A 23,308-nucleotide genomic window follows, 5' to 3' on the forward strand; every position below is an offset into this window, starting at 1 on the left:
GCTACACTGAAGAAAGAAAGTCTTAAAATAAATCATGGTTGAACCTGGAACCATGGAACTGGGATAGGGGCTATGGAACTGCAAGGAAGGAAATAAATTCGTTTCCAAAGGGAGAATCTACAGGTATTGGTGATAGATTGGATATGAAAATGAAGACTACAGAATCAAAGATAACTCAATAGTTTGAGTTTTTAGAAAGAGAGAGAAGATTCATGTATGGGATTAGTCAATAATCTCAAAAAGAAGAACCCATTTGGAGAAGTGAATGATGAATTTGTTTTAGGCTTGCTGGTTTCTGGGTGACAATTACATATTCAAAGTGATACGTTCAACAAGCATTTGAAGACAAACGTGTGTTTCATCAGTGGCTGTGGATTTGCAAGCCATCTGCATAAAAGTGTGAAGGATGAGTAAAGATATACAAAGTGAGAGATTTAAGCAAATAAACATATATTTTTTTTTCAAGAGGGGCATCCTCACTATGTCTGCAAGTTATTAGAAAGGAATTAGTAGAGAATGTGAGGTTGGAGGACAGGGAAAAGTTGTGTGACTTTGAAATAAATGAGCTGTGGAGTGCTAAAAGCAGTGCTGATAAGGGGTAGAGATCATAAACTGAGATTAGTGCTAGAAAGGAAAAGTGACAGAATTTGAGGTAGAAAAAGAACATATAACAGAATTGGTCCTGATTGTGTAGATATCCTTACAGTCAATGATAAAGGCCATGTGTTAAATAAATTAGAACTGTAGGGACCAGAGTGGCCACAGAAAATGGAGAAGGAGGTAGGATCATTATTGAAGGACCAATGTGTCAGGGGATCAGTTACACAGAAATACAACAGCACAGATCCCGTCTGTGACGTTACTCTAAAGAATCCACAATGGCTGATTCTGCATGTTTGCAGTTGTGTTAGCGAAACACCTGGAGAACCGAATTTCTCACTTTTATCCATATTGTTTGCATAATGTAAACACATCTATGTTATAGGTTTGGTATAGACAAGCATAAAGTAAGATATCCAAAGCCCATAAAGAAACACATAATAATCGATGTGTTGTAAGTCTTATAGAATGAATGAAAGAAATGTACACAATTAAAAATGATTTTAGTTGTGGGGGTAATACACATTCATACCGGAGAAATGCAGTGCTGATATTTTATGAAAATACTTTCAGAGATCCAGAAAATTTCCTATAAAATATGAAAGCTATGTTTGCTATATATTTGATGTCCATTTTAACAGCAATTTTTTTTCTGATGAAGTTTCTACATACTAATATTAATTTTATGTTAGAAAAAAATTATAAGCAAGAAACCAGTTGAAGAAGAAATATTAAAAATAACACAAACTTTACCTTCAAAAAAAAAGAAAATTCAATGACAATCTCAGTTGACTCATACTGATTAGATCACCCAATAATCCATACTGTCTGTATAACACAGTCAGTTTTTATGGTGAATGCTTAAATATAGTAACTGCTTTGCGAAAAAAAAAGGAAAAGGAAAAGGAAAGCAGATATCAGGGTATTATGGTGGCACTTTTGACAGATGACTAGTTATTATCTCAACTAGTTATTACCCCAACACTCTCAGTTACTATCTAGTAATTTTTATTGCAAGTAACTTGATTTTTAATTAGTCATCAACCAACACTTTTAGAAGACAATCTCTCTCATTATTTATTGATGAGCTCTGAAATGTTGTAGTGATTGGCATGTTAATGTCGAAAGGGTTTGTGTCCATACAGTTTACTATTTCCCCCAAAGGCACCTTTTCTTTAGTAAATCATGTTGCATCTCTAATAGTCTATGCTGTTTGAACACTGGAGGAAACAGAGCTACTGAACTGAATATCGGGACAACCGAAGCTGTTGATTTATTTGACCTGGATTATTGGTGTTATCATAATGTTATATTCACAGTTTTATCTATCACCTGTAAGTATTATTAGTCAATCCATGTAACTTCCTAATAGATAAATGACAATATTCATGTACTTCTTCTAGACCCTATGATAAAAAATGTTAGTGTACAATTGATATCATCAATAGGTACAAATGACCTGGTCCTATAAATTTATTTATAAAGAATTATAATATACAGATACTAAATAAATCATAGCTAATGTAGTAATATCAAGTGCAATATGGATTTCCAGAACATTTCATTAAAATTTTTGCTTCCTTTGGCCAGCACACAACCACAAGAGGAAGCTGCAACTTTGAAACAGATTCTGGAAACTGGACCATGGCCTGCAGTCTTACTCCAGACCCTGAAGGTGTCTTGGCCTGGGCCATTGGCAACAGAACCCCTGCTGAAGCATTGAGTGCAGACTCTGACCATACACCAGGTAAATCTACTAGAGTAATGGACTCCTGGAAACCTGCTTTAACTATTTGAGTGAATGTCAGAGTGAGTCACTTATGTCAGTGAGCTAGTAGAGAACAATAGGCCTTATGAAAGGAGAGTCAGTCCTTTCTATTTAACCCCTGAATTACTGAGTAGAGCCAGAAATGACATTGCTACAAGGGAATCCATGACTTATATTTTAAGAGACTCACAGATTTTATTTCCTCTACCCTAAGTGTATCCTTAAATCCCTAATCAGGGCAGGGGGCAATCAGATTAAAATATGGAGTAGCAGAGGTACACAGTTAGCAATGATAAGAATTCTGATGATGCTACAATGACCAGGAGTTGGCCGCCAACTTTACTCCAGTCCCTCTGAAGTGCCAGGACAAAGATGTAGAGGGTAAGTGGTGATGGAAAGAATGAGCATCTACAAAGTCTTGACAGGTCTTGCTTTGTGCCCTGTGATTTGAGATTAGAGTAACCTTGAATGAGTAGTTTTATAGGTGATAGAATCAGTATAAGTAGACTCTGACCTTGCTTACTTTGACTCTGACATCATGCCTACTCAGTACTTTTCTTAGAAATCAACTTTGCCTATGGATTAAATATAACTTTTTTATAGATAAGTTTTCTTAAAAATAAGAAATTAAATAAGATATTATATATCAGTTTAGAGGATGTTACTGGATGAGGTTAACATTTTTTTTATATTCAGTACTATTTTGTATTAGTTTCAGGTGTACAGCGTAGTGATTACACAGCTCTATACTCTACAAAGTGTTCCACCTGGGATTTCCAGTACCCACCTGGCACTATACATAGTCATTACAACATTATTGACCATATTCCCTATGCTGTACTTTACATCCCCATGACTATTCTGTGACTACCAATCCGTAGTTCTCAGTCTCTTCACCTTTTCTACCCAGGCCCTCAGCCCCTCTCCCATCGGCAACCATCAGTCCATTCTCTGTATATACGAGTCTGTTTCCATTTTGCTGGTTTGTTTATATTGTTCTTTAGATTTGACATATAAGTGAAATCACATGGTATTTGTTTTTCTCTGACTGCCTTATTTCACTGAACATAATACCCACTATTTCCATTCATGCTGTCAAAAAATGGGAAGGTTTTGCTCTTTCTTATGGCTGAGTAATATTCCATTCTATAAATGTTTCACAGCATTTTGATCCACTCAACTATTGATGAGCATGTGGGTTTTTTCTATAGCTTGGCTATTGAAAATAACACTGCAATGAACATAAGGTTCGTATATTCTTTTGAATTAGTGTTTTGGCTTTCTTTGGATATATACCTAGAAGTGGAATTGCTGGGTCATAAGGGCGTTCCATTTTTAATTTTTTTATGAATCTCTCTACTGTTTTCCATAGTGGCTACACCAATCTACATTCCCACTGACAGTGCATGATGGTTCCCTTTTCTCTACATCTTCACCAACACTTGTTTTTATTGATTTATTGATGATAGCTATTCTGACAGGTGTAAGGCGATATCTCATTGTGGTTTTAATTTGCATATCTCTGATGATTGGTGATGTTCATCATTTTCTCATATGTCTATTGTCCATGTGTGTGTCATGAGGTAAACATTTAAATCAGAAACCTGCAAGCAGATTGCTCTCCATAATGGGATGGTCCTCATTCAATTAGTTGATGGCCTAAATAGAACAAAACAGATGGGCTGCCCAAGCAAAGGGTAATCACCGCAACAAACTGCCTTGGACTTCATCTGAACCACTGGCTCTCCTGGGTCACTAGCCTGCTGGCCCACACTGCAGATTCGAGACTTGCCAGCATTCACAATCATATGAGCCATTTACTTGTAATAAATATATTTCTATATTTCTCTATATATTAGTTATTCTTTTCTGGAGAAACCTAATAAAATATTACTCAAAAGAATGGAAGCATAGGCACAATGAAAAAGAACAAGATTATATGGAATTAAAGTAACTTTTCACAGGGAAAATATGTGAGGTTGGCCCAGTTATTTTATGACTAGTAAGAAGAGAACAATAGTCTTATTATTTTTATTTTCAGATTGAAAATATCATGATGTTCAATTACATGTGTGCTCATTCTTATTATAAAGTTATTCCCTAATTCATCCTCAAATTGAATATTCTTATTTCTTTTGACCTGCCAAGTTGTAGTTCCTCTTCCTTTCACCAATTTTTTTCTTAAAAAACCTGAAGTTAGTATAACCAGGTTATATGAGTATGTTAAAAGAACAGGATATCAAATCAAGACACTGAAGTCAGTAATTAGGAAGATTTAATATTTAACTAAGGTTATTTCAATGAAAAAGGATGTATTATTTAATATGGTGCTGGTATATCTGGTTATTCACCTGGAAAGAAATGAAATTAAACTCATTTTTCTTCTGATTAAAAACTTAAATGTAACAAATAATGACAATGACATTCTTGCAAGTAAACAGAGGGTAAACAATGTGCAATTTAAAGGCAGGTTCTAACTTACAAAAGTTCAGAAGCTACAAAAGAAAAGCTGTATATATTTCATTATGTGAAATTATAACTGTGGTCTAAAGATTCCATAAACAAAATCAACAGACACATAATAAAAATTATCTTAAAGATTACTTAAGAAAATTATCTTAAAGTTATATATATACAACTTTTACAAACTTACTAGAAACCACAATTTTAGCAAGCAGAAAAGATTTGCATAACCAATTCACAGATGGTCAAATTCACATAATCACCAAATATATTAAATGACACTCAAGTTCACAAGTCATCAGAAAAAATGCAAATTACATAATAAAGAGATGGAAAAGATTTTCAAAAACCACCCGTAGATGGCTGAGAGAAGGACTAGGGGAGCAGGAGAAGCATACTCACCCATAGTTATGGGGAATTTTCCAGTTTGGAAAGCATTCTGGCTGTATAGAAATAGAAAATTCAACACAAGGCACATATGTATGCAGATGTTTACTTCAGTGTTATTAGTAGTTGAAAAAATGAGAAACAAAATGAATACCCATTATTCATACAATCACTTATTTGTTCCTTTGTTGCTCTATTGGCTTGAGTGATAGGCACTGTTCTAGGTCCTGGGGATACATTAGTAAATAAAAGAGACAAAAATCGCTACTAAAGCAGAGTTCAGATTCTACAAGGAGAGACAAGATAATGTAACAAACATAACAAGTGCATAGATTGTATGGACTGTTAGAAGTTGAGGAGAAAGGATGGAGTACGTAGGACTTGGAAGGTCAAAGGATGGGTGTGTGCATTGTGGTCAGTGAAGAAGGGGGGTGGGGAGGGACGCAGTTGAAATAGGCTGATCAAACTAGGCTGTACTGAGAAAACACCATTTGAAAAAAGACTTAAAAGAAGTGAGGAAGTGAGCCATGTGGATACCCAGGGGAAGTGTTCAAGCCAGAGTGACAGCCAGCGCCAAATGCCCTAAGATCAGAGGCTGTCTGGTTGATGTCACAACCTGGGCCCTAGTGATGATTTGGGTGATGGAATTGTGGTTGTGGGGCTGTTCTGCACCATGTAGGACACTGGGCAGCAAAGCTGGTCTTTACCCACTAGTTGCCAGTAGCACTTCTCTCCAAGTCTTGACAACTCAAAATGTTTAGAACTATTTAGAAAGTGCCAGCTATTCCCTGGGGACCCAAATCGCCACCGCTCCACCCCCCACTCTGTTGAGAGCCTAGAGAAACAACCTGGGGGCCAGCGTAACTTACTGCATACACAGCATGCAGTATCATGCAGCCACTAAAAGGAAAGTTTAGTGCTGTACAGTTGATATAGGGAGTTCCAGAGATTTTGTTAAAGGAGTTAAACAACATGCAAAGTGATTATATGGTATAATCCAATTTTTTCAAGCAAAGACTGACTATCACATCTTATTTGTGAACATGAATAAGTGTGTAGGTAGGTATTTCTGTAAATAACCACATGAGCATGGAGAAAGGGATGATAAAAGACTCATACTCATTTATTAACATGGATTACTGTTTGGATGGTGACAGAGTTGGAGTAAAGATGAAGGGAAATAAATCTAAGAGTAAAAGAAAATAAGTAAGTAAAACAAGAATTGCCCCTTACAAGGAAATCTAATATATATTATGGTAGAACACTTACATGTTTGTGCAATTGTGGTGAATATTTTTAAGTTTTACCACTTCAAAAGCATGAACAATGGCTTTTCACCCTTAATATTCATTTTTCACTACATCAAACTAAAAAAATTTTACACTGCAAAGGAAATCACCAACAAAATAAAAACACAGCACACACAATGGGAGAATATATTTGCCAATACATCTGATAAGGGGTTAATAACACAAAATTTATAAAGTCCTTACAAAACTCAACACCAAAAAACCCCAAACAACCTGCTTAAAAAATGGGACAGGACCTCAAAAGACACTTTTCCAAAGAGGACATATGCATGGCCAATAGACATATGAAAAAATGCTCAACATCCCTAATCATCAGACAAATGAAATTAATACCACAGTGAGATACCATCTCACACCTGTCAGAATGGCCATCATCAATACATCAACAAACAACAAGTGCTGGTGAGGATGCGGAGAAAGGGAACCCTTTTGCACTGATGGTAGGAATGCAGACTGGTGCAACCACTATGGGAAGCATTATGGAGATGCCTCAAAAAAATAAAAATGGATCTGCTTTTTAACCCAGGAATCCCACTTCTGGGAATATATCCTAAGGAATCCAAAACATTAATTCAGAAGAACATAAGCACCCCTATGTTCAATTGCAAATGTTATTTGCAATTTCTAACATACGGAAGCGCCTACGTGCCCATCAACAGTTGAGTAGATAAAACAACTATGGGACATTTACACAATGGAATATTATTCAGCAGTGAAAAGAAGAAAATTTTCTTCTTTTCACTGCTGAATAGTATTCCATTGTGTAAATGTGACAATATGGATGGACCCGGAGAATATTATGCTAAGTGAAATAAGACAATCAGAGAAAGACAAATACCATATTATTTCACTTGTATGTGGAATCTAATGAAGAAACTGAACAAGGAAAATGAGGACAGACTCATAGATGGAGAGCAGGATGATAACTAGTTCAGGGGAGGTTAGTGGATGGACAGATAGAGCAAAAAGGAAGAAGGACTCATGGCCATGGACAACAGTGTGGGGATTGCTGGGCAGAGGAGAGGATAATGGCACTAAAAGGTAATGGAAAAAATACAATAACAATTAAAAAATAATATTCATTCTTCAATATTTATTTTCATCAATTTTACATTACTAAGAATTACATCTTTTTCTAAAACTTTTAAAATATATATAAGCAGAGAAAGGGAAAAATGACTAGTAATCGCAGTAGAGTGATATAACCATCTATAAATATATATTTGTATTAAGCAATTTAGAAAATACAGTGTGAGTAAGTTTTCATGTTAGAGAATACTTTTGGAATTTAGTTTTAGTTGTAACATAGTATTTGGAGATATCATAATTTATAAAATTAAATAATTTTAAGTATAATTTTAAAGAATGTTAAATTCTTTTCTAACACATTCACTATAATAAATATCAACAATGAGTATATATTCAGATATATATGTATTGTTGTGACATTTGTGGTAGTTATGGTATAAATATAAATACCACAAACAATATACATTTTTAACTTTTATTATTCCTAAGGACCAGTATACATTTCTTTACTACCAGTATATGTTTCCTAAGGATCAGTATACGTTTGTTTATGAAGTTATTGAAAACAAGCTGATTTTTACTTTTGCTACTAAGATACAGATAGTAATATCTAGATACATATCTGTGAATTTTAAAAATCTTTTTAATTTTTCAATTACAGTTGATGTCTGATATTATATTAGTATCAGGTTAGAGCATAGTGGTTAGACATTTGGTAATTTATGAAGTTATCCTCCCAAAAAGCCTTGTATCCACCTTGTACCATAGTAATTACAATGTTATTTACCATATTCCCTATGCGGTATTTTACATCCCTGTGGCTATTTCATAACTGCCAATTGTACTTCTTAATCCCTTCACTTCCCCCCACCACCCCCTCCCATCTGGCAACCATTATTTCCAGCTTGTCCTCTGTATCTATGAATCTGTTTTTGTTTTGTTTGTTCATTTATATGTTAGTTCTTTAGATATTTGCAGCATTTTTTTCTTAAGATAGTATTTGAAAACTACAGAGCAGATCTGCTAGAATAATATTATTAATGGTACAAAAAGTATTATAGATTCAGTTTGCCAAAAGATAGAAGTATAATCAAATCAATGGACATGAGAAGGTTTCCTGCATATTCAAAAAGACAAATGTAAGCGATCAATTGATCGCTTTTAATGAAAAAAAATAAGGACTATTAATGGCAGCATTTTTTTAATCTTTATAGCTTCTGTAAGTTTATTAAAGACCACCTAAAATGTTTTGGGTCTGGTTATTTATGCAACATTGTACACAAGTAATGTGATCCAGAGATAAAGAAAAGTAATCATCTGACAAAACACTTTGTTATTCTCCCTGGGAATCTGTACTTGATACAATATATTTTTGTGGAGTGTTCTCTTCAAAGCAGCCTGATTATATCATATTTGATACACCAACACAGTTCACTGAACTTATTTAGGCATCTCTGAGACAATGGGCTGCTAAATAAATTGTAAGGACATTAATTAATTTGACCCTCTGGGAAAAACAAAATTCTTTCTGAGGAGGCCAACAGATTCAAAGAGCCTATGATCTATTTCTAAGCATCACAGCATTCCTGTTAATTAAAAGTTTGTTTATGGACCTTCACTCATTGTTATCAAGATGAAGAATTAGATACAGAAGGAGGACATTTTCAATGCCCGTCACAGGCCTATTTATGAGTCTTGTTGGAGCCATTGCTGAAATTGCAGAGAGAAACTACAAACATTAATCCACTCTCTAGTCTGCACATGAATAGTGTTTAGACAGTATATACGAGATTTAATGGCAAGAGTGACATTTGTGTGACATGAATTAACAAAGGTATAATGGAGATGGCTGCTGTCTCTTTTTTCCCTTCCCTCATAACTTTCTTTTCTTTTTTTAATGGTATAATTGGCCATCTCCACAATTAGACTATAAACTCCAGTAGGGCGGGAGTCGTGTTTTTTATTTTTATATCTATTCCAGCATTGAAGATTGACTAGCACTTCCTAAATACTCGTGTAGGTTTCATGTATTTGAATCTATCTCCTTCTGTGTTTTTTAACAGCAAGTATTTTGAATTAATTAATGCAACAGGCATTTCTTGAATGCCTATTAAATACCACACAGTGTGTTGGGAACTGAGGGTATGACTGTACTAGGTGTTTGTAAAGCAACTGGAATGGAGTATGCTGCTTGGTATGACCCAGATGCTTGCTATTGTGCATTTCTGTATTCACAATTCAAGGTCAAACAATACCACACTCCTAGTGATGCTAATGCTCTAATGTGTATAGTAGCAGCTTAAAGCATAAAGTGTTCAACAAACATAACTTGCTTGATACTTTGTAAACAGAGCCCTGCAGGCTAGACAGATGATAACTGCGCTTCCTGTTGGACAGACATTATTTCTACATTATAAATGAGAAAAAAACTAAATGACTTCTCTAAGCCTGAACCCGTGGAGAATGGAGCCAAATCCAAGCCCTTCTCCAGGACATCACTGTAGCATGTGCTGTCCTTACTTACAGCTCTGCCTACATCTTCATGTTTGGGGGCCACTTACCCTTTATTTTGTTTCAGGCTTGTGTCACCATCTCAGCCTGGTCTCTGATATTTGGTAGAGGGAGGTTCCCATATTCATTTCCTTGGGAGGGTTGGAGCTAGGTCCACAATACGGAGTTACAGAAAAGTCAGGTGATGCTGAGACACTTCAAAAAATATGATTTGTAAAAGTATCTTTTTTTCTATTTGATCCTTGCATTGGAATTTATTATGGTACCAGTTCAGGGGACATTTCTGTTCAAAATGATACATTTTTTGGATCTTTCAAGGGGAGTTAATTCCTAATGTAGTAGTATGAGTAGTAATGAGATTAAAGTCTGAGAAGAATGTTGAAGGGAAACAACTGTGATTTGTGTGATGTTCCAGCCACCACTTTAAAAATGCGTGTGTGACTAAACAGAAGTTTCTGCAGGTGAGGGTCACAGAAAATTAAATACAACGCAGCTGTAAAAGAACAGTTTGCAATAACTTATTCATTCAACAAATATTGGTTGAGCTTACGGGTTGCTAGCTACTGTTCTAGGTACATATGCATGTTGAACATATCAGGGAAGGATCTCTATTATCATGTGGCTGGTGGTAGCAAAGGGGGAGAGCAAATCAATATCAAGTGTTATAAGTAAACATTCTGTGTAGTCTGTTGAAAGTTGGTTAGTGCTGTGGGGGGAAAGGAAAGTGGAGCAGTAAAAGAAGGATCAACCAGGAGCCAGTGGAGAGTAGTTTAGAAGTACGGAGAGGTAGTTGGGGTGGGGGTTCAGTTAAAGAAATGTTCGTGTGGCCATTGGAATCAGGGTGCCTGCATTATTGGTTTTCAGTTTTTCAGTTTTGTAAAGGGTTGTGGATGGCCCTGGTCACGTAGCCGGGTAGAGTGTCTTCTGAATACCTGAAGGTTATGAGTTCAATACACAGCCAGAGCACATACAAAAAATCAACCAATGAGTGCACACATAAGTGGCACAACAAATCAAGGTCTGTCTGTCTCTCTCTCTTTCCCCCTATCCCCCATTCTTATCTCTCTAGAAGCAGTGAAAAAGTATCCTTGACTGAGGTTTAAAAAAAAAACCATAGTGACATAGAAAATCCCAATTTTTTGAAAGGTTAAATAACTTGACCAACACACAGGAATGACTGGGCAGGGGGATTGAAATACCAAACCTCAAACTCCAAAGACTCCTCTTTTAGCCTACACTGTCCAGTATTTTAGCCACCGGCCACACAGAACTACTGAGCCATTGAAATGGGCCTGGTCTACATTGAGATGTGCTGAAGTAAAATGTAAAATAAAGTGTAAAATACACACTAGATTTTGAAGATGTAGTACAAAATAAAAAAGGAAAATCCAGACTATAAAAGATATCTCATGAATAATTTATACATTGATTATATGTTGAAATTAAAGCATTATGGATACATTTTGTTAAATAAAATGTATTACTAAAAGTCAATCTATTTCTTTTTACTTTTTAAAAAGAATTAAATGTGGGAGGTGGGGGTGGGTGGGCAGGGAAGAGTAGTGAGGACAACTGTAGTTGAACAACAATAAAAAACAAAAAAAACAGTAAAAAAATTAAAATTAAAATGTTTCTGCTAAAAATTCTAAAGCTACATATGGGGCTCATTGCAAACATGGGAAAGCTTTCTTCTTTTATTCTTCTGCTTTTTTAAAAAATTGATTTTCAAGTACAGTTGTCTCCACTTTACCCCACCACTCCCCTCCGCCCCATCCCTCCCCACCTCCCACCCTTGATCCTACCCGCTTTGGATTTGTCCATGGGTCCTTTATATGTATTCCTTGACCACCCTTCCCCTTTTGCCACCGCCCCCAGTTACCTTCTCCTCCCTCCCCTCTGGTCACTGTCAGTTTGTTCTTTATTTCAATGTCTCTGGTTATATTTTGCTTGCTTGTTTTTTTTTTTTATTAGATTCCACCTATAGGTGAGATCATATGGTATATGTTTTTTACCACCCGGCTTAGCATAATGCTCTCCAGATCCATCCATGCTGTCATGAAGGGGAGAAGCTCCATTCTTTTTTCTTCTGCATAGTATTCCATTGTGTAAATGTACCATGGTTTTTGGATCCACTCATTTACTGATGGGCACTTAGGTTACTTCCAGCACTTGGCTATTGTAAATTGGGCTGCTATGAACATTGGGGTACATAGGTTCTTTTGAATTGGTGTTTCAGGATTCTTAGGGTATATTCCCAGCAGTGGAATCACTGGGTCAAAAGGCAGTTCCATTTTTAGTTCTTTGAGGAAATCCCATACTGTTTTCCACAGTGGTTGCACCAGTCTGCATTCCCACCAACAGTGCACTAGGGTTCCCTTTTCTCCACAACCTCGCCAGCACTTGTTGTTTATTGATTTATTAATGATGGCCATTCTGACTGATGGTATCTCATTATGGTTTTAATTTGCATCTTTCTGATGGCTACTGATGTTGAGCATCCTTTCAGATGTCTCCAGGCCCTCTGTATGTCCTCCTTGGAAAAGGATCTGTTCAGGTCCTTTGCCCATTTTTTAAATTGGATTGTTTGTCTTCCTGGTGTTGAATTGTATGAGTTCTTCATATATTTTGGAGATTGAGCCCTTGTCCAAGGTATCATTGGCAAATATGTTCTCCCATACAGTCATTTCCCTTTTCATTTTGATAATGGTTTCTTTAGCCTTGTAGAAGCTTTTTAGTTTGATGTAGTCCCATTTGCTTATTTTTTCCTTTATTTCCCTTTCCCTAGGATATATATTGGCAAAAATATTTCTACATGGGATATCTGAAATTTTTCTGCCTATGTTTTCCTCTAGGACTTTTATGGTGTCATGACTGATTGAATTCTTTTATCCATTTTGAGTTTACTCTGGTGTATGGTATAAATTGGTGATCTAGTTTCATTTTTTTGCATGTACCAGTCCAGTTCTCCCAACACCATTTGTTGAATAGGCTGTCTTTACTCCATTGTATGCCCATGCCCCCTTTGTCAAATATTAATTGACCATAGAGACTTTGGTTTATTTCTGGGTTCTCTATTTAGAACAGTCTTGACATCAAGAATTGATATGACTATACATAGTTACCATTCACTGAGTACCAATCACCAGGTACCTGGCTTTATTTAAGTTTCTCATTTAATCTTCACATTTACCTTGAGGCTTTTTTAGAAGAGAAAATTGATGCACAGAGAGAGTAAATAATTTGCCCCTAGCTACGCAGAAGACAGTTAAATCTATCATTGGGACCCATGTCTCTCTGAAGCAAAAGCCTTTGTTTGGAACCATCAATCTCTACAGCTCAGTATGACACTCTCAAAACTTCCTGAAATATATCAATTTGATGATCGTACAAATAACGAATAATTGATAGTTTCTCTTCTAAAACACACAAATGTTGGAAGTGATATTTTTGCTATATTAAAAGGCAGCATTTTGTCAATATCTAACAGGTCAAAACAAACAAGCATGTTTTTTCTATATTTCTTATGTCCTCTCATTGCCATTTTCTTACCACAGTTCAGTGCCATTTCTACTTTCTCTTTGTCTTGTGTTACTATTTAAAAACACAAATCTTCCACTCCAACTACACAACAATGCCAAGCAATAAAAACAGGAGAATTTTGGCTGATAAGCCTTAGAATATATCTGGCAGATTTAGTTTTCTTACCACAAAAGACAACAAATAATATGCATCATTTGTTTCTTTACCAGAATAAGAATAAAAGCAATTTTCTTCCTTAGATCACCGTGAGAGTTTAGGCCATGGCCATTCTGTTTTCCGCATTTTTCTCTGCAACTCAGGCTTAACTTTACTTTAGTGATGACTGGGCAACAAGAACAAGTCCAGATCACATGTCATCCTCTGTGTCTTCAATATTTCACATGATCAGAGAGTGATTTCCATTTTGTTACCAAAAAACAATTCTGGTCTCAAACCCTTCCATTCATCTACATGTGCCGTTTGAATTACTATCCCATCCAATTCACATCAGATTTGTCTGCCTCTGGGGAGATATATAATCTTAGTTTCTGCTTTTCTTCCCTTTGTCTTGGTTCATTTTATTACGTACTAGGACCCAGATGATGCCTTCTTTTTTTGAAATGCCAGAAGGCATCAACTGTGAGATATAGTATTCAGTGAAAAGCATGTGAATAAATAATTCTTTCAGAATCCTGAAGGACAGGATTCAACTCTGAGTAAATAATCTTAAATTTCTTAGGTTAATTATTTCATCATTTTGCAAGTAACCAAGCATCATCATCTCTCAAAACAGGAATTTACCACGTGCATATTTACTTATATTTATTCTCAGTAAAATATGAACCATTAAACACATCGCTTTCTATCTTCTCAAGTCCTTGCCTGCTTCTGTTTACTCCGTTTTTCTTTAAGGGTCCTTACACTGTCTCTCTAACACCACAGCATACATTTTTGACTGCAAGCCTGACTTCTCAACTTCCTTGAAAAAAAGAAAGAAAATGAAATATCTAACTTTAACTTTACTTCCATTCTGAGCATTATTTTCTTCATTCTTGTATCTCAAAATTCCACTTCCTGCACATTGTTTGTATCCTCTCCTTCACTATATACATCTTTTTTTGGTTTTCTACAATCTGTCTTCTGCAAAAAGATTATTTTTCCCACAAATAATTATAGGTCACCCACTATTGGTCGCTGGTTTAGACACTGTAGTGAGACTGGTTTAGCAAATACAGGCCGAGCTTATGTTCCAGCTGTCTTTGAGGACTGCATTGATTTCGTATCATAATGACCTAATTCTCGTTGTGGTGCATTGGACACTACTGCCCATTCCACGCCTTCCAGAGGTTTTCATCTGTGTTTTCACTGCAGTGGACAGTGATGTTTTTCCTAATGCTGTATCTGTCCTTGATGCTTTTTTTGTCTTCCTTCTAAAACCTAAATGTGAGCTTTACCCAATATTCGGGTGTTACTTTTTTTCTATCTCTTCCTGTACTCTTGCTCGTTCAGATTTTTATTCTTTCATTGCACAAACATGTGCTAATTCCTGCATGTATGTAGCCCTTATTTCCCCATTCTAGTCTCACATTTTCATATGCCAGCTGGGTAATTTCCGGTATCTCTTACTCACGTATCCTGACACAAACCCACCTTCCTTCCAGAGTCTCCTCCCAGATCCCGATACGGGTTACTGACATTATCATTGTTAACACTTAATTCTCTCTCAATTTCAAACATGTCAGCTCTTCATTCTCTACTTAGATATTTTCCCCTTTTCCCTTTTTTTGCATTTCCACTTCTGTCATCTTAATTCACTCTTGGGCAATTGCAGATGTCAAAGAAGCTCATCTCCAATGCAAATGTTCTCCCAAACCAGGCCATGCTTCACGTTGATGCAGGATTAATATTCCTAAATGGTGACTCCTGGTCCTCCAAGTCATCAGAAGCTCATCATTACCCTTTAGTTTGGCATTAAAGACTTCCGATGTTCTTTCCCAAATTGTATTTCTAATTTTAGTTCTCATATTATTCTGCTACAAGTTCTACATCCTCATTCCTTAAATATGCTTTCAGTGTTAAAACGTTAACTTGTGGTCACATCATTGTTTTAGCATGGCTTGTAATTTTTGTTGATAGCGGACACAATGCACTGGGCAAAGGAACTGTGGTAAACGGACCTTTAAGTCTTCATCCTGCTTGGAGCAAGGTTGTGCTTACTGTTTGCTGTGAGTGCCAGAAGGTAACATTTCTTCTCGCAGCCTTGTGTCTGTCTCCCTTGTTTTATTTTGATTTCCCTAGAGGCTTCTTAAACAAGGTCTGAGGGGTAAAGTTCTCTCACTGTGGGGTAGTAAGGCAGGACAATGTAAGATTGAAAAGTCAGAAGGGAGGCATTCTAGAGCCCTGTGATTTGAATGCAGTCTTTTAGGGGGCCTTTCACTGTGCCCTTCACAAGTGCCTCTCGGTTTTCCTTCCCCCTTACAGAGAGAGGATGTCCAGACCCAGTGAAAGAAAACAGGCACATTCAGAATGGCTACTTTTCCCTCCTCTAGAAAAAGAACAGAGAGGAGTTTTCTCCAGCCTTCACTGTGAGAATTTGTTGGGGCTCCTGGAGGTAAAGCTTAGAGGGTACCCCTAAGCCTTGTCCCTCTGGAACTCCCATCTCTCTAGCTTTTCCACACCCAACCTCCAGCATTGTTCATTGCCGCTGACGTGTTCCTCACCCAGTGTGGGCTCCGTCAGCTGCTCCTGGGATTCTGCTCTACTGAATTGTGTCTGCCTATTCCTCTCTCCAATTTTGGGGGGCAGCAGTTTTCCCTGTGAGGTCTACTTTATTCTCTGAAGGCTCTAAGACTCGTTTTTGATTTTTGGTTAGTTCAGCTCTTTTTTTGTTGCTGTGAAATGAGACTGATGCCTTCCAGGTTCCTTACATGCTGGGCCAGAAAACAGACATCTCCCCCACATTGTCTAAATATATATATATTTAGAATGATCTTTGTCACTGTGAACTGATTTCTTTGCCTACTAATATCTCCACTATTTCCTTAATATCCTGATATAATGGCATGTATTTTATAAAGAGTTTTATTAAACACCAAATGTAAGCCATCTTTTTTTTTTTTCAAATATAATTGTCTCCATTTCTGCCCATTACCCCTCCTGGCTCCACCCACCCCTACCACCCACCCCCACCTCCCATCCTGAATCCTACCCCACTTTGGCTTTGTCCACGTGTCCTTTATCCATGTTCATCTTTTATATGTCAAACAATATATAGTACTTAGGATCTACATCATTGTTTGTTGTTACAGATTCATGATAATCCCAGCAAGCTGTATATTATTATTATGATTATTATTTCCCCAATTTGATAGGTGATGACTATGGAACACAGTGGGGATTTAATGATTTTCCCAATACCAAAGGCAAGTATCAGAGCTTGGATTTTTACCCAGATAGTCTGATCTAGAGCTTGTCTTCTCAATAGTACATATTGATAGCTTTTATTGTCATATTCTTTGGGTTATGTTTCATATTTTCCCAGCCATGATTTTCCCATCTCCCTAACCTCCAAATGCAAAACATTGTGTCTTTTATATAATAGTAGTTATCCAATCAATACCTTGTGATTGATAGTTTTTTACTACTGCTACAATAATCTATTCTCTGAATTTTCCAGAACAGCACTAATTTGCAGCTGTGTCCTAAACATTTTACATATAGTGTATCATTTAATTTTTACCACAAACCCATGAGACTAAAGTACCTACTATAATTATATTGTATTGCTTCTGAGTCCTAGAGAATTTAAATAGGTTCCCAAGGTCACATACCGAGTAAGTAGTCCAGTCAAGATTTTAATTAAAACCCACGGCTCCAGTGCATACAGGCTTAACCATTCGGTAATCCCACCCACAGTTTCTGCTCAGTATAGCTTCGTTAAAAGAATCTAAGGATACTGTTCTACGTTTCAATGAAAACAAATATTCTTCTGTTATTTACTTTCTACACTCTTCCAGTTTAAATGAATCTCAAATCTAAACAAAGTCAAAGCTCTCACCATTTATCATTTGCCTAAAGAGAAGGGCTTATAATTTATTAGTTCTTCCTTCTTACAAGATGAGGAAGCAAGTTTCCTTTTCGATCTCAATTTGGCAAATGAAATCAAGTTTCAGAAACGCTGTTAAGCCAATGCATGTTTCCAAAGGCATCTTGATGAGAAAATTACACATAAAGAGGGTCTTCTGGGTTCTTTTAATATGAGAATTCAGAGATTCATAATTGTTTGTCTCTCCCTAGACTTATAGGAAGTGCCAAGCAACTCCATCCATACATCATCTTCGTGTAATTGAAATATACTTGCTGCTGAGCAATTAGAAGCTTTCAAAATAAGATGAATCTACCCTGTGTTACCATGTCAAAATCTGAAGTCTCATGTTTTATATCAGATCAGTGCATACCGAAGGAAAAAAATGAACAGTACCACATTTGATAACAGTAAATAACATTAAAATGAAACATTCTGCTGAAGTGGGTTTTTTTTTTCCCAATAGGCACTAATTGCTCTCAAAAGAGAATAGTGCCTACTAAAAAATAAACCGTTGACAAGAACAGAAATAAAGAAATGCCAAATCCCTGCAATGTACAGGCCTTCGCAAAGCCTATGAAAGTGATGCAATGACAGACTTCTCTGTCTTATTCCATGAGGAGGCTTCGCTTCATGTCAGAGGCACTCTACCTGTGGCTGCCATTTTGGCCGCTTGGAGGAAACCTTTGTTGTCTTTATACGCACGCTTACAGCCACAGCTTTTAAAACTTGCAGACACAAGAAAGCCAGCACCTTGAAAATATGGGGGTGGGGAAATGAAAGTGCAAAAAGAGATTGAAGGCATTTGAACTGATAGTCATTATGCACCCCTATATTTTAGAGTGAGGGACAGGCAGAAATTACAGGGGATGTGGAGCTGAGCTTAAGTAAGTCTGACGCTGAAGAAGGGAGCATTTTGCTATTTTGAAAGAGAGGCATATTGTATTGCATTTTTAAAAAGCCATTAGGCAGCTTTATTTTACGAGCAAGAAAAAAACAGACTAAAATTGCCTACAATTTAAAGCAAGGAGTGAATTCAGATCAATTGAAGTGGGAAATTGTCTTTTATGATTTGACCCTAGTGCATGTCAGTGTGATTCTGCTGTGGGCACTGGAGCCATAAAAATATTGCTGTCTTTTAAAAGTATTAACTGTCTTTTTAAAAAAGAAATGTCAAATCTGTTGCCTTGTAGTGCAATAACTCAAGGAAGCATTTTCAAAAACTAAGATTGTTACTAATAACATGAAAAAGGCAAATTAGAATCTTCGTCTCTGCTGACACCAAAATGAAACCAGGGCCTGGCAAGCAGGGGATGGGCAGCGAATGTGGCTGAGCCATTTGGGCATTCCAGCCTCACGGGGCCGTGGGGATCTGGACAAAGTGTACTCTGATGCTGCATTCACACTGTGGGGTACTAAGTAGGCCCCAATTTTCAAAAATGTGTGCAGTTCTTTAAATAGTTTTTAAGGTAAAATTGGAATATTAATGAGAAACTTATATTCAGTGCCTTATTTTAACTAATATGTAAAACATATGATCTGTATCCAAAGAATATTAAAAACTTATAATCATAAAACCTGTACAAGCAAAACTAAAGTGTTAAACTGAAAGTGTTCAGAAAACATCAGGAGGTGGAGGGTGTGGGGAGAGATAAAATTCAAACATATTTGATGAGTGCCCACACTCCAGAGTACGTCATCTAGTAGTACTTAATTAGTATATGACAGATTTTGCAAACATAATTGAATGCATTAGTTCTAACATATGAGACGTAAGTAACTTTTCACATGGCCAGTGGAGAGCTGTAAGACAATCCAAACCAAACCAATGAAAACATTCCACACAATGTTGTCGATCATTCCACAGAGTCACACACAAGTAAAGTGAACTGGTTCAATGATTCACCATTAAATTCTAAATATGCTGTGGCTGTTGAGACTTTTAAGCTTAATTATCTACTTTTAAAAATTCTAGCCCTGGTTGGTGTGGTTAAGTGGGTCGGGCGCCAGCCTGTGAACCAAAGGGTCACCGGTTTTATTCCCAGTCAGTGCATGCCCCTGGGTTGCAGGCCAGGTCCCCAGTGGGGGGTGTGCGAGAAGCAACCACACATTGATGTTTCTCTCCCTCTCTTTCTCCCTCCCTTCCCTTCTGTCTAAAAATAAATAAATAAAATCTTAAAAAAAAATTCTGAACTTCGTGTGGGATGCTAGAGCAACCTTCTACAAGGATTTTGCTAGATATATAAATAGGTAGTTCTCAATGAAGCAACTGAAAGTTTATAAAAGTTTGAAAGTGGGTCTAGTCTGAGCTTGCTAGATAAAGAATGAGTCTATTTCTAAGAATATAATTCAATGTAAGGTTTTATACATTTTTGATACAGTACATAGTTCCTGATAATTCATATATTTCTATTAATAATTTCAAGAGCTAAGCAACTTTTCACCTTTATGATTCTCAAGTAAAAATATGGCATTGCAACAACTCTTTTCTCCTTGTAAAGTCAAATTTAGATATGCTAAAGTTCCAGAATTAAAAGTCCCCAAAGACGAGCTTTGCAATGGGGACTTCTACGTTGCCAGGTATGGTTTTGCATTCTTAAATCTTAAAATGGATAAACTTTCACATTTTTGTGAATTAATGCATCACCTTGAAATTGACTTTCTCATTTTTGTGTTTAGCTATAAGATTTTGTAAGACCAAAATTGAATATTCAAATTAGAAGAGGTTAGGAGGGGTATATTATAAAAACTCATATAAAGTGCCCTAACAACCGGAATTGCTAGCTTTGATGTTGAGCTTTACATTACATTGTCTTTTACTGAAGTAAATATGCTTTAGTTAAATGATGAATTATTAGTATACCCAGTGGATTAAATGTCTTTAAAATTAAATTCCATAATATAGTCCTAAAATGCAAATAATAGATTGTCCTACATTCCTTGCAATGATGTCATAGCTTTGCTAAACTCATTTTCGGTAGTTGCTATAATAAAAGTAAATGCTGAGGAAAATAAATATGAAATAGGAAATTTGAAATAGGAAGTGAAAGCATTCAATCCAATTTCAACGTTTGAGAAGCTGGTCAGCGTTTAATACGCTCATCCTCCAGTAGAAAGCAATTGTGGCTATTTACATATGAAATAAATTTGACAATAAATTGGGCAACCTGAAAAAAATGAATAAATTCCTAAAAACATACAGTTTTCTGTGACTGAATCAAGAAGAAACAACAAATCTAAATAGACCAATAACTGCTAATTAAATAGATTCAGTGATCAGAAATTCCTAATAAAAAATAAGTCCCAAATTGTATGGCTTCCCAGCCATACATTTTACCAAACATTCAAAAGAGAATTAATACCTATACTTCTCAAACTATTCCAAGAAAATTGAAAAGGAACAATGGCTTCAAGCTGATTTTACAAGGCCAGTTTCATTCTGATTCCAAAAACTAAAGACATTACAAGAAAAAGAAAATTGTAGGCCAATATCCCCAATGACCACAGATGCTAAAATCCTCAACAAAATATTAGCAAACCTAATTCAGCAATACATGAAAAAGATCAAACACCATGATTAGGTGGGATTTATTCCTTAGATGTGGGGTTGGTTCAATATCAGTAAATCAATTAATGTGATACACCACATAAACAAAATGAAGGATAAAAATCACATGGTCATATCAATAGATGCAGAAAAATATTTGACAAAATCTAGTACCCATTTGTGATTAAAAGACTCAGCAAACTGAGAATAAAAAAAACATACTTCAACATAATAAAGGCCACATATGACAAATGCACAGCTATCATCATACTCAACGGAAAAAACAAGTGTTTTATTTAAAATGAGGAACAAGACAAGTTTGTCCATTATCACCATTTTTATTCAACATAGTATTTTTAAGTCCTAACCATAGCAGCCAGGCAAGAAAACAAAATAGAAAGCATCTAAATTGGAATGAAAGGAGAGAAATTGTTATTTGCATATGACATGATACTATATAGAGAGAATCCTAAAGATAGTACACACATAAAAAAATAAAAATAAAATATGCCATACTATTTAAGAGTTGACATAGAAAATATAAAATATTTTAATGCAAACATAACTCAAATTAATTTATCTCATTTGGAAGTAGGTTAGGATATTTATTTACATCCCACATAGTATGAATAGATTCCATACATTCAATTAAGTCCTAGCTGTATAAGGAAAGTTGCTATAGCTAATTGAGTTATACCATATTTTTCTTATTTTTCTTATTCAAGATGATATTTTAAAATTCTCCCCATACAGTGTAGTCTAAATGCATTGCACTTGAGGCAGTAAGATGAAGGAAAACTCAGATATTCATATTTAATCAGATAGCATGAATTTAAAGAATGATTTTCTTTTTTATCTGTTTAAATTATTTATTTATTTTTTATTTTTATTATTTTAAATCTTCATTGTATTTTTTTCCATTATCATTTAGTCCCCTTATTCCCCCTTGCCCCAGCAGTCACCACACTGTCGTCCAGGTCTGTGAGACCTTTTTCCCTTTTGCTCCATCCCCCTACCCCCTAATTTTCCCCACCACACACACTAGCTGTCACCCTTCTCTGCATCTATGGGTCTGTCCCCATTGTCCCTGTTCAGTTTGTCCATTAGATTCCACATATGAGTTAAATCATATGGTATTTGTCTTTCTCTGACTGTCTTATTTCACTTAGCATAATGTCCAGGTCCATCCATACTGTCACAAAGGGTAAAATTTTCTTCTTTTCACTGCTGAATAGTATTCCATTGCATAAATGTCCCATAGTTGTTCTATCCATTCATCTACAGATGAATATTTGGGCTGCTTTCATATCTTGACAATTGCAAATAGTGCTGCAATGAACATAGAGGTGCTTATGTTCTTTCAAATTAGTGTTTTGGTTCCTTCGTATATATTCCCAGAAGTGGGATCCCTGCGTCAAAAGGCAGTTCCATTTTTAATTTTCTGAGGTATCTCCATACTGCTTTCCACAGTGGCTGCACCAGTATGCATCCCCACCAACAGTGCCAAAGGGTTCCCCTTTCTCCACATCCTTGACAGCACTTGGTTTTGATTTACTGATGATGGCCATTCTGACAGGTGTGAGATGGTATCTCATTGTGGTTTTAATCTGCATATCTCTAATGATCATTGATGTTGAGCATCTTTTTCTATGTCTATTGGACATCTGTATGTCCTCCATGGAGAAGTGTCTGTACAGGTCTTTGTCCATTTTTAATTGGATTGTTTATTTTTTTGGTGTTGAGTTTTATAAGATTTTTATAAGTTTTGGATATTAACCCCTTATCATATGTATCAGCAAATATATTCTCCCATTCTGTGGGTTATCTTTTAATTTTGTTGATGATTTCCTTTGCTGTGCAAAAACTTTTTAGTTTGATGTAGTCCCATTTGCTTAATTTCTCTCGCCTGGGGAGATAGATCTGATAAATAATTGCTGCAAGCAATGTCCGAGATTTTGCTGCCTGTTTTCTTCTACAATGTATATGGTTTTGAGTCTAACATTTAAGTCTTTGATCCATTTTGAAATCATTCTTGTGTGTGGTATAAGAATGTGGTCTAGATTCATTTTTCTGCTCATAACTCTCCAATT

General features: G+C 36.0%; 1 protein-coding gene across 1 annotated transcript in view; it reads left to right on the top strand.

The window, feature by feature from the left end:
• MALRD1 (MAM and LDL receptor class A domain containing 1) overlaps positions 1 to 23,308 on the top strand; it is a 543,248-nt gene that overhangs the window by 345,140 nt on the left and 174,800 nt on the right. Inside the window, 1 exon segment of the mRNA XM_071221350.1 lies at positions 2,191 to 2,361. Coding sequence (XP_071077451.1) covers positions 2,191 to 2,361 — 171 coding nt within the window.

Source organism: Desmodus rotundus, chromosome 4 (genome assembly GCF_022682495.2).
Source record: "Desmodus rotundus isolate HL8 chromosome 4, HLdesRot8A.1, whole genome shotgun sequence".
Classification (NCBI taxonomy): Eukaryota; Metazoa; Chordata; class Mammalia; order Chiroptera; family Phyllostomidae; genus Desmodus; species Desmodus rotundus.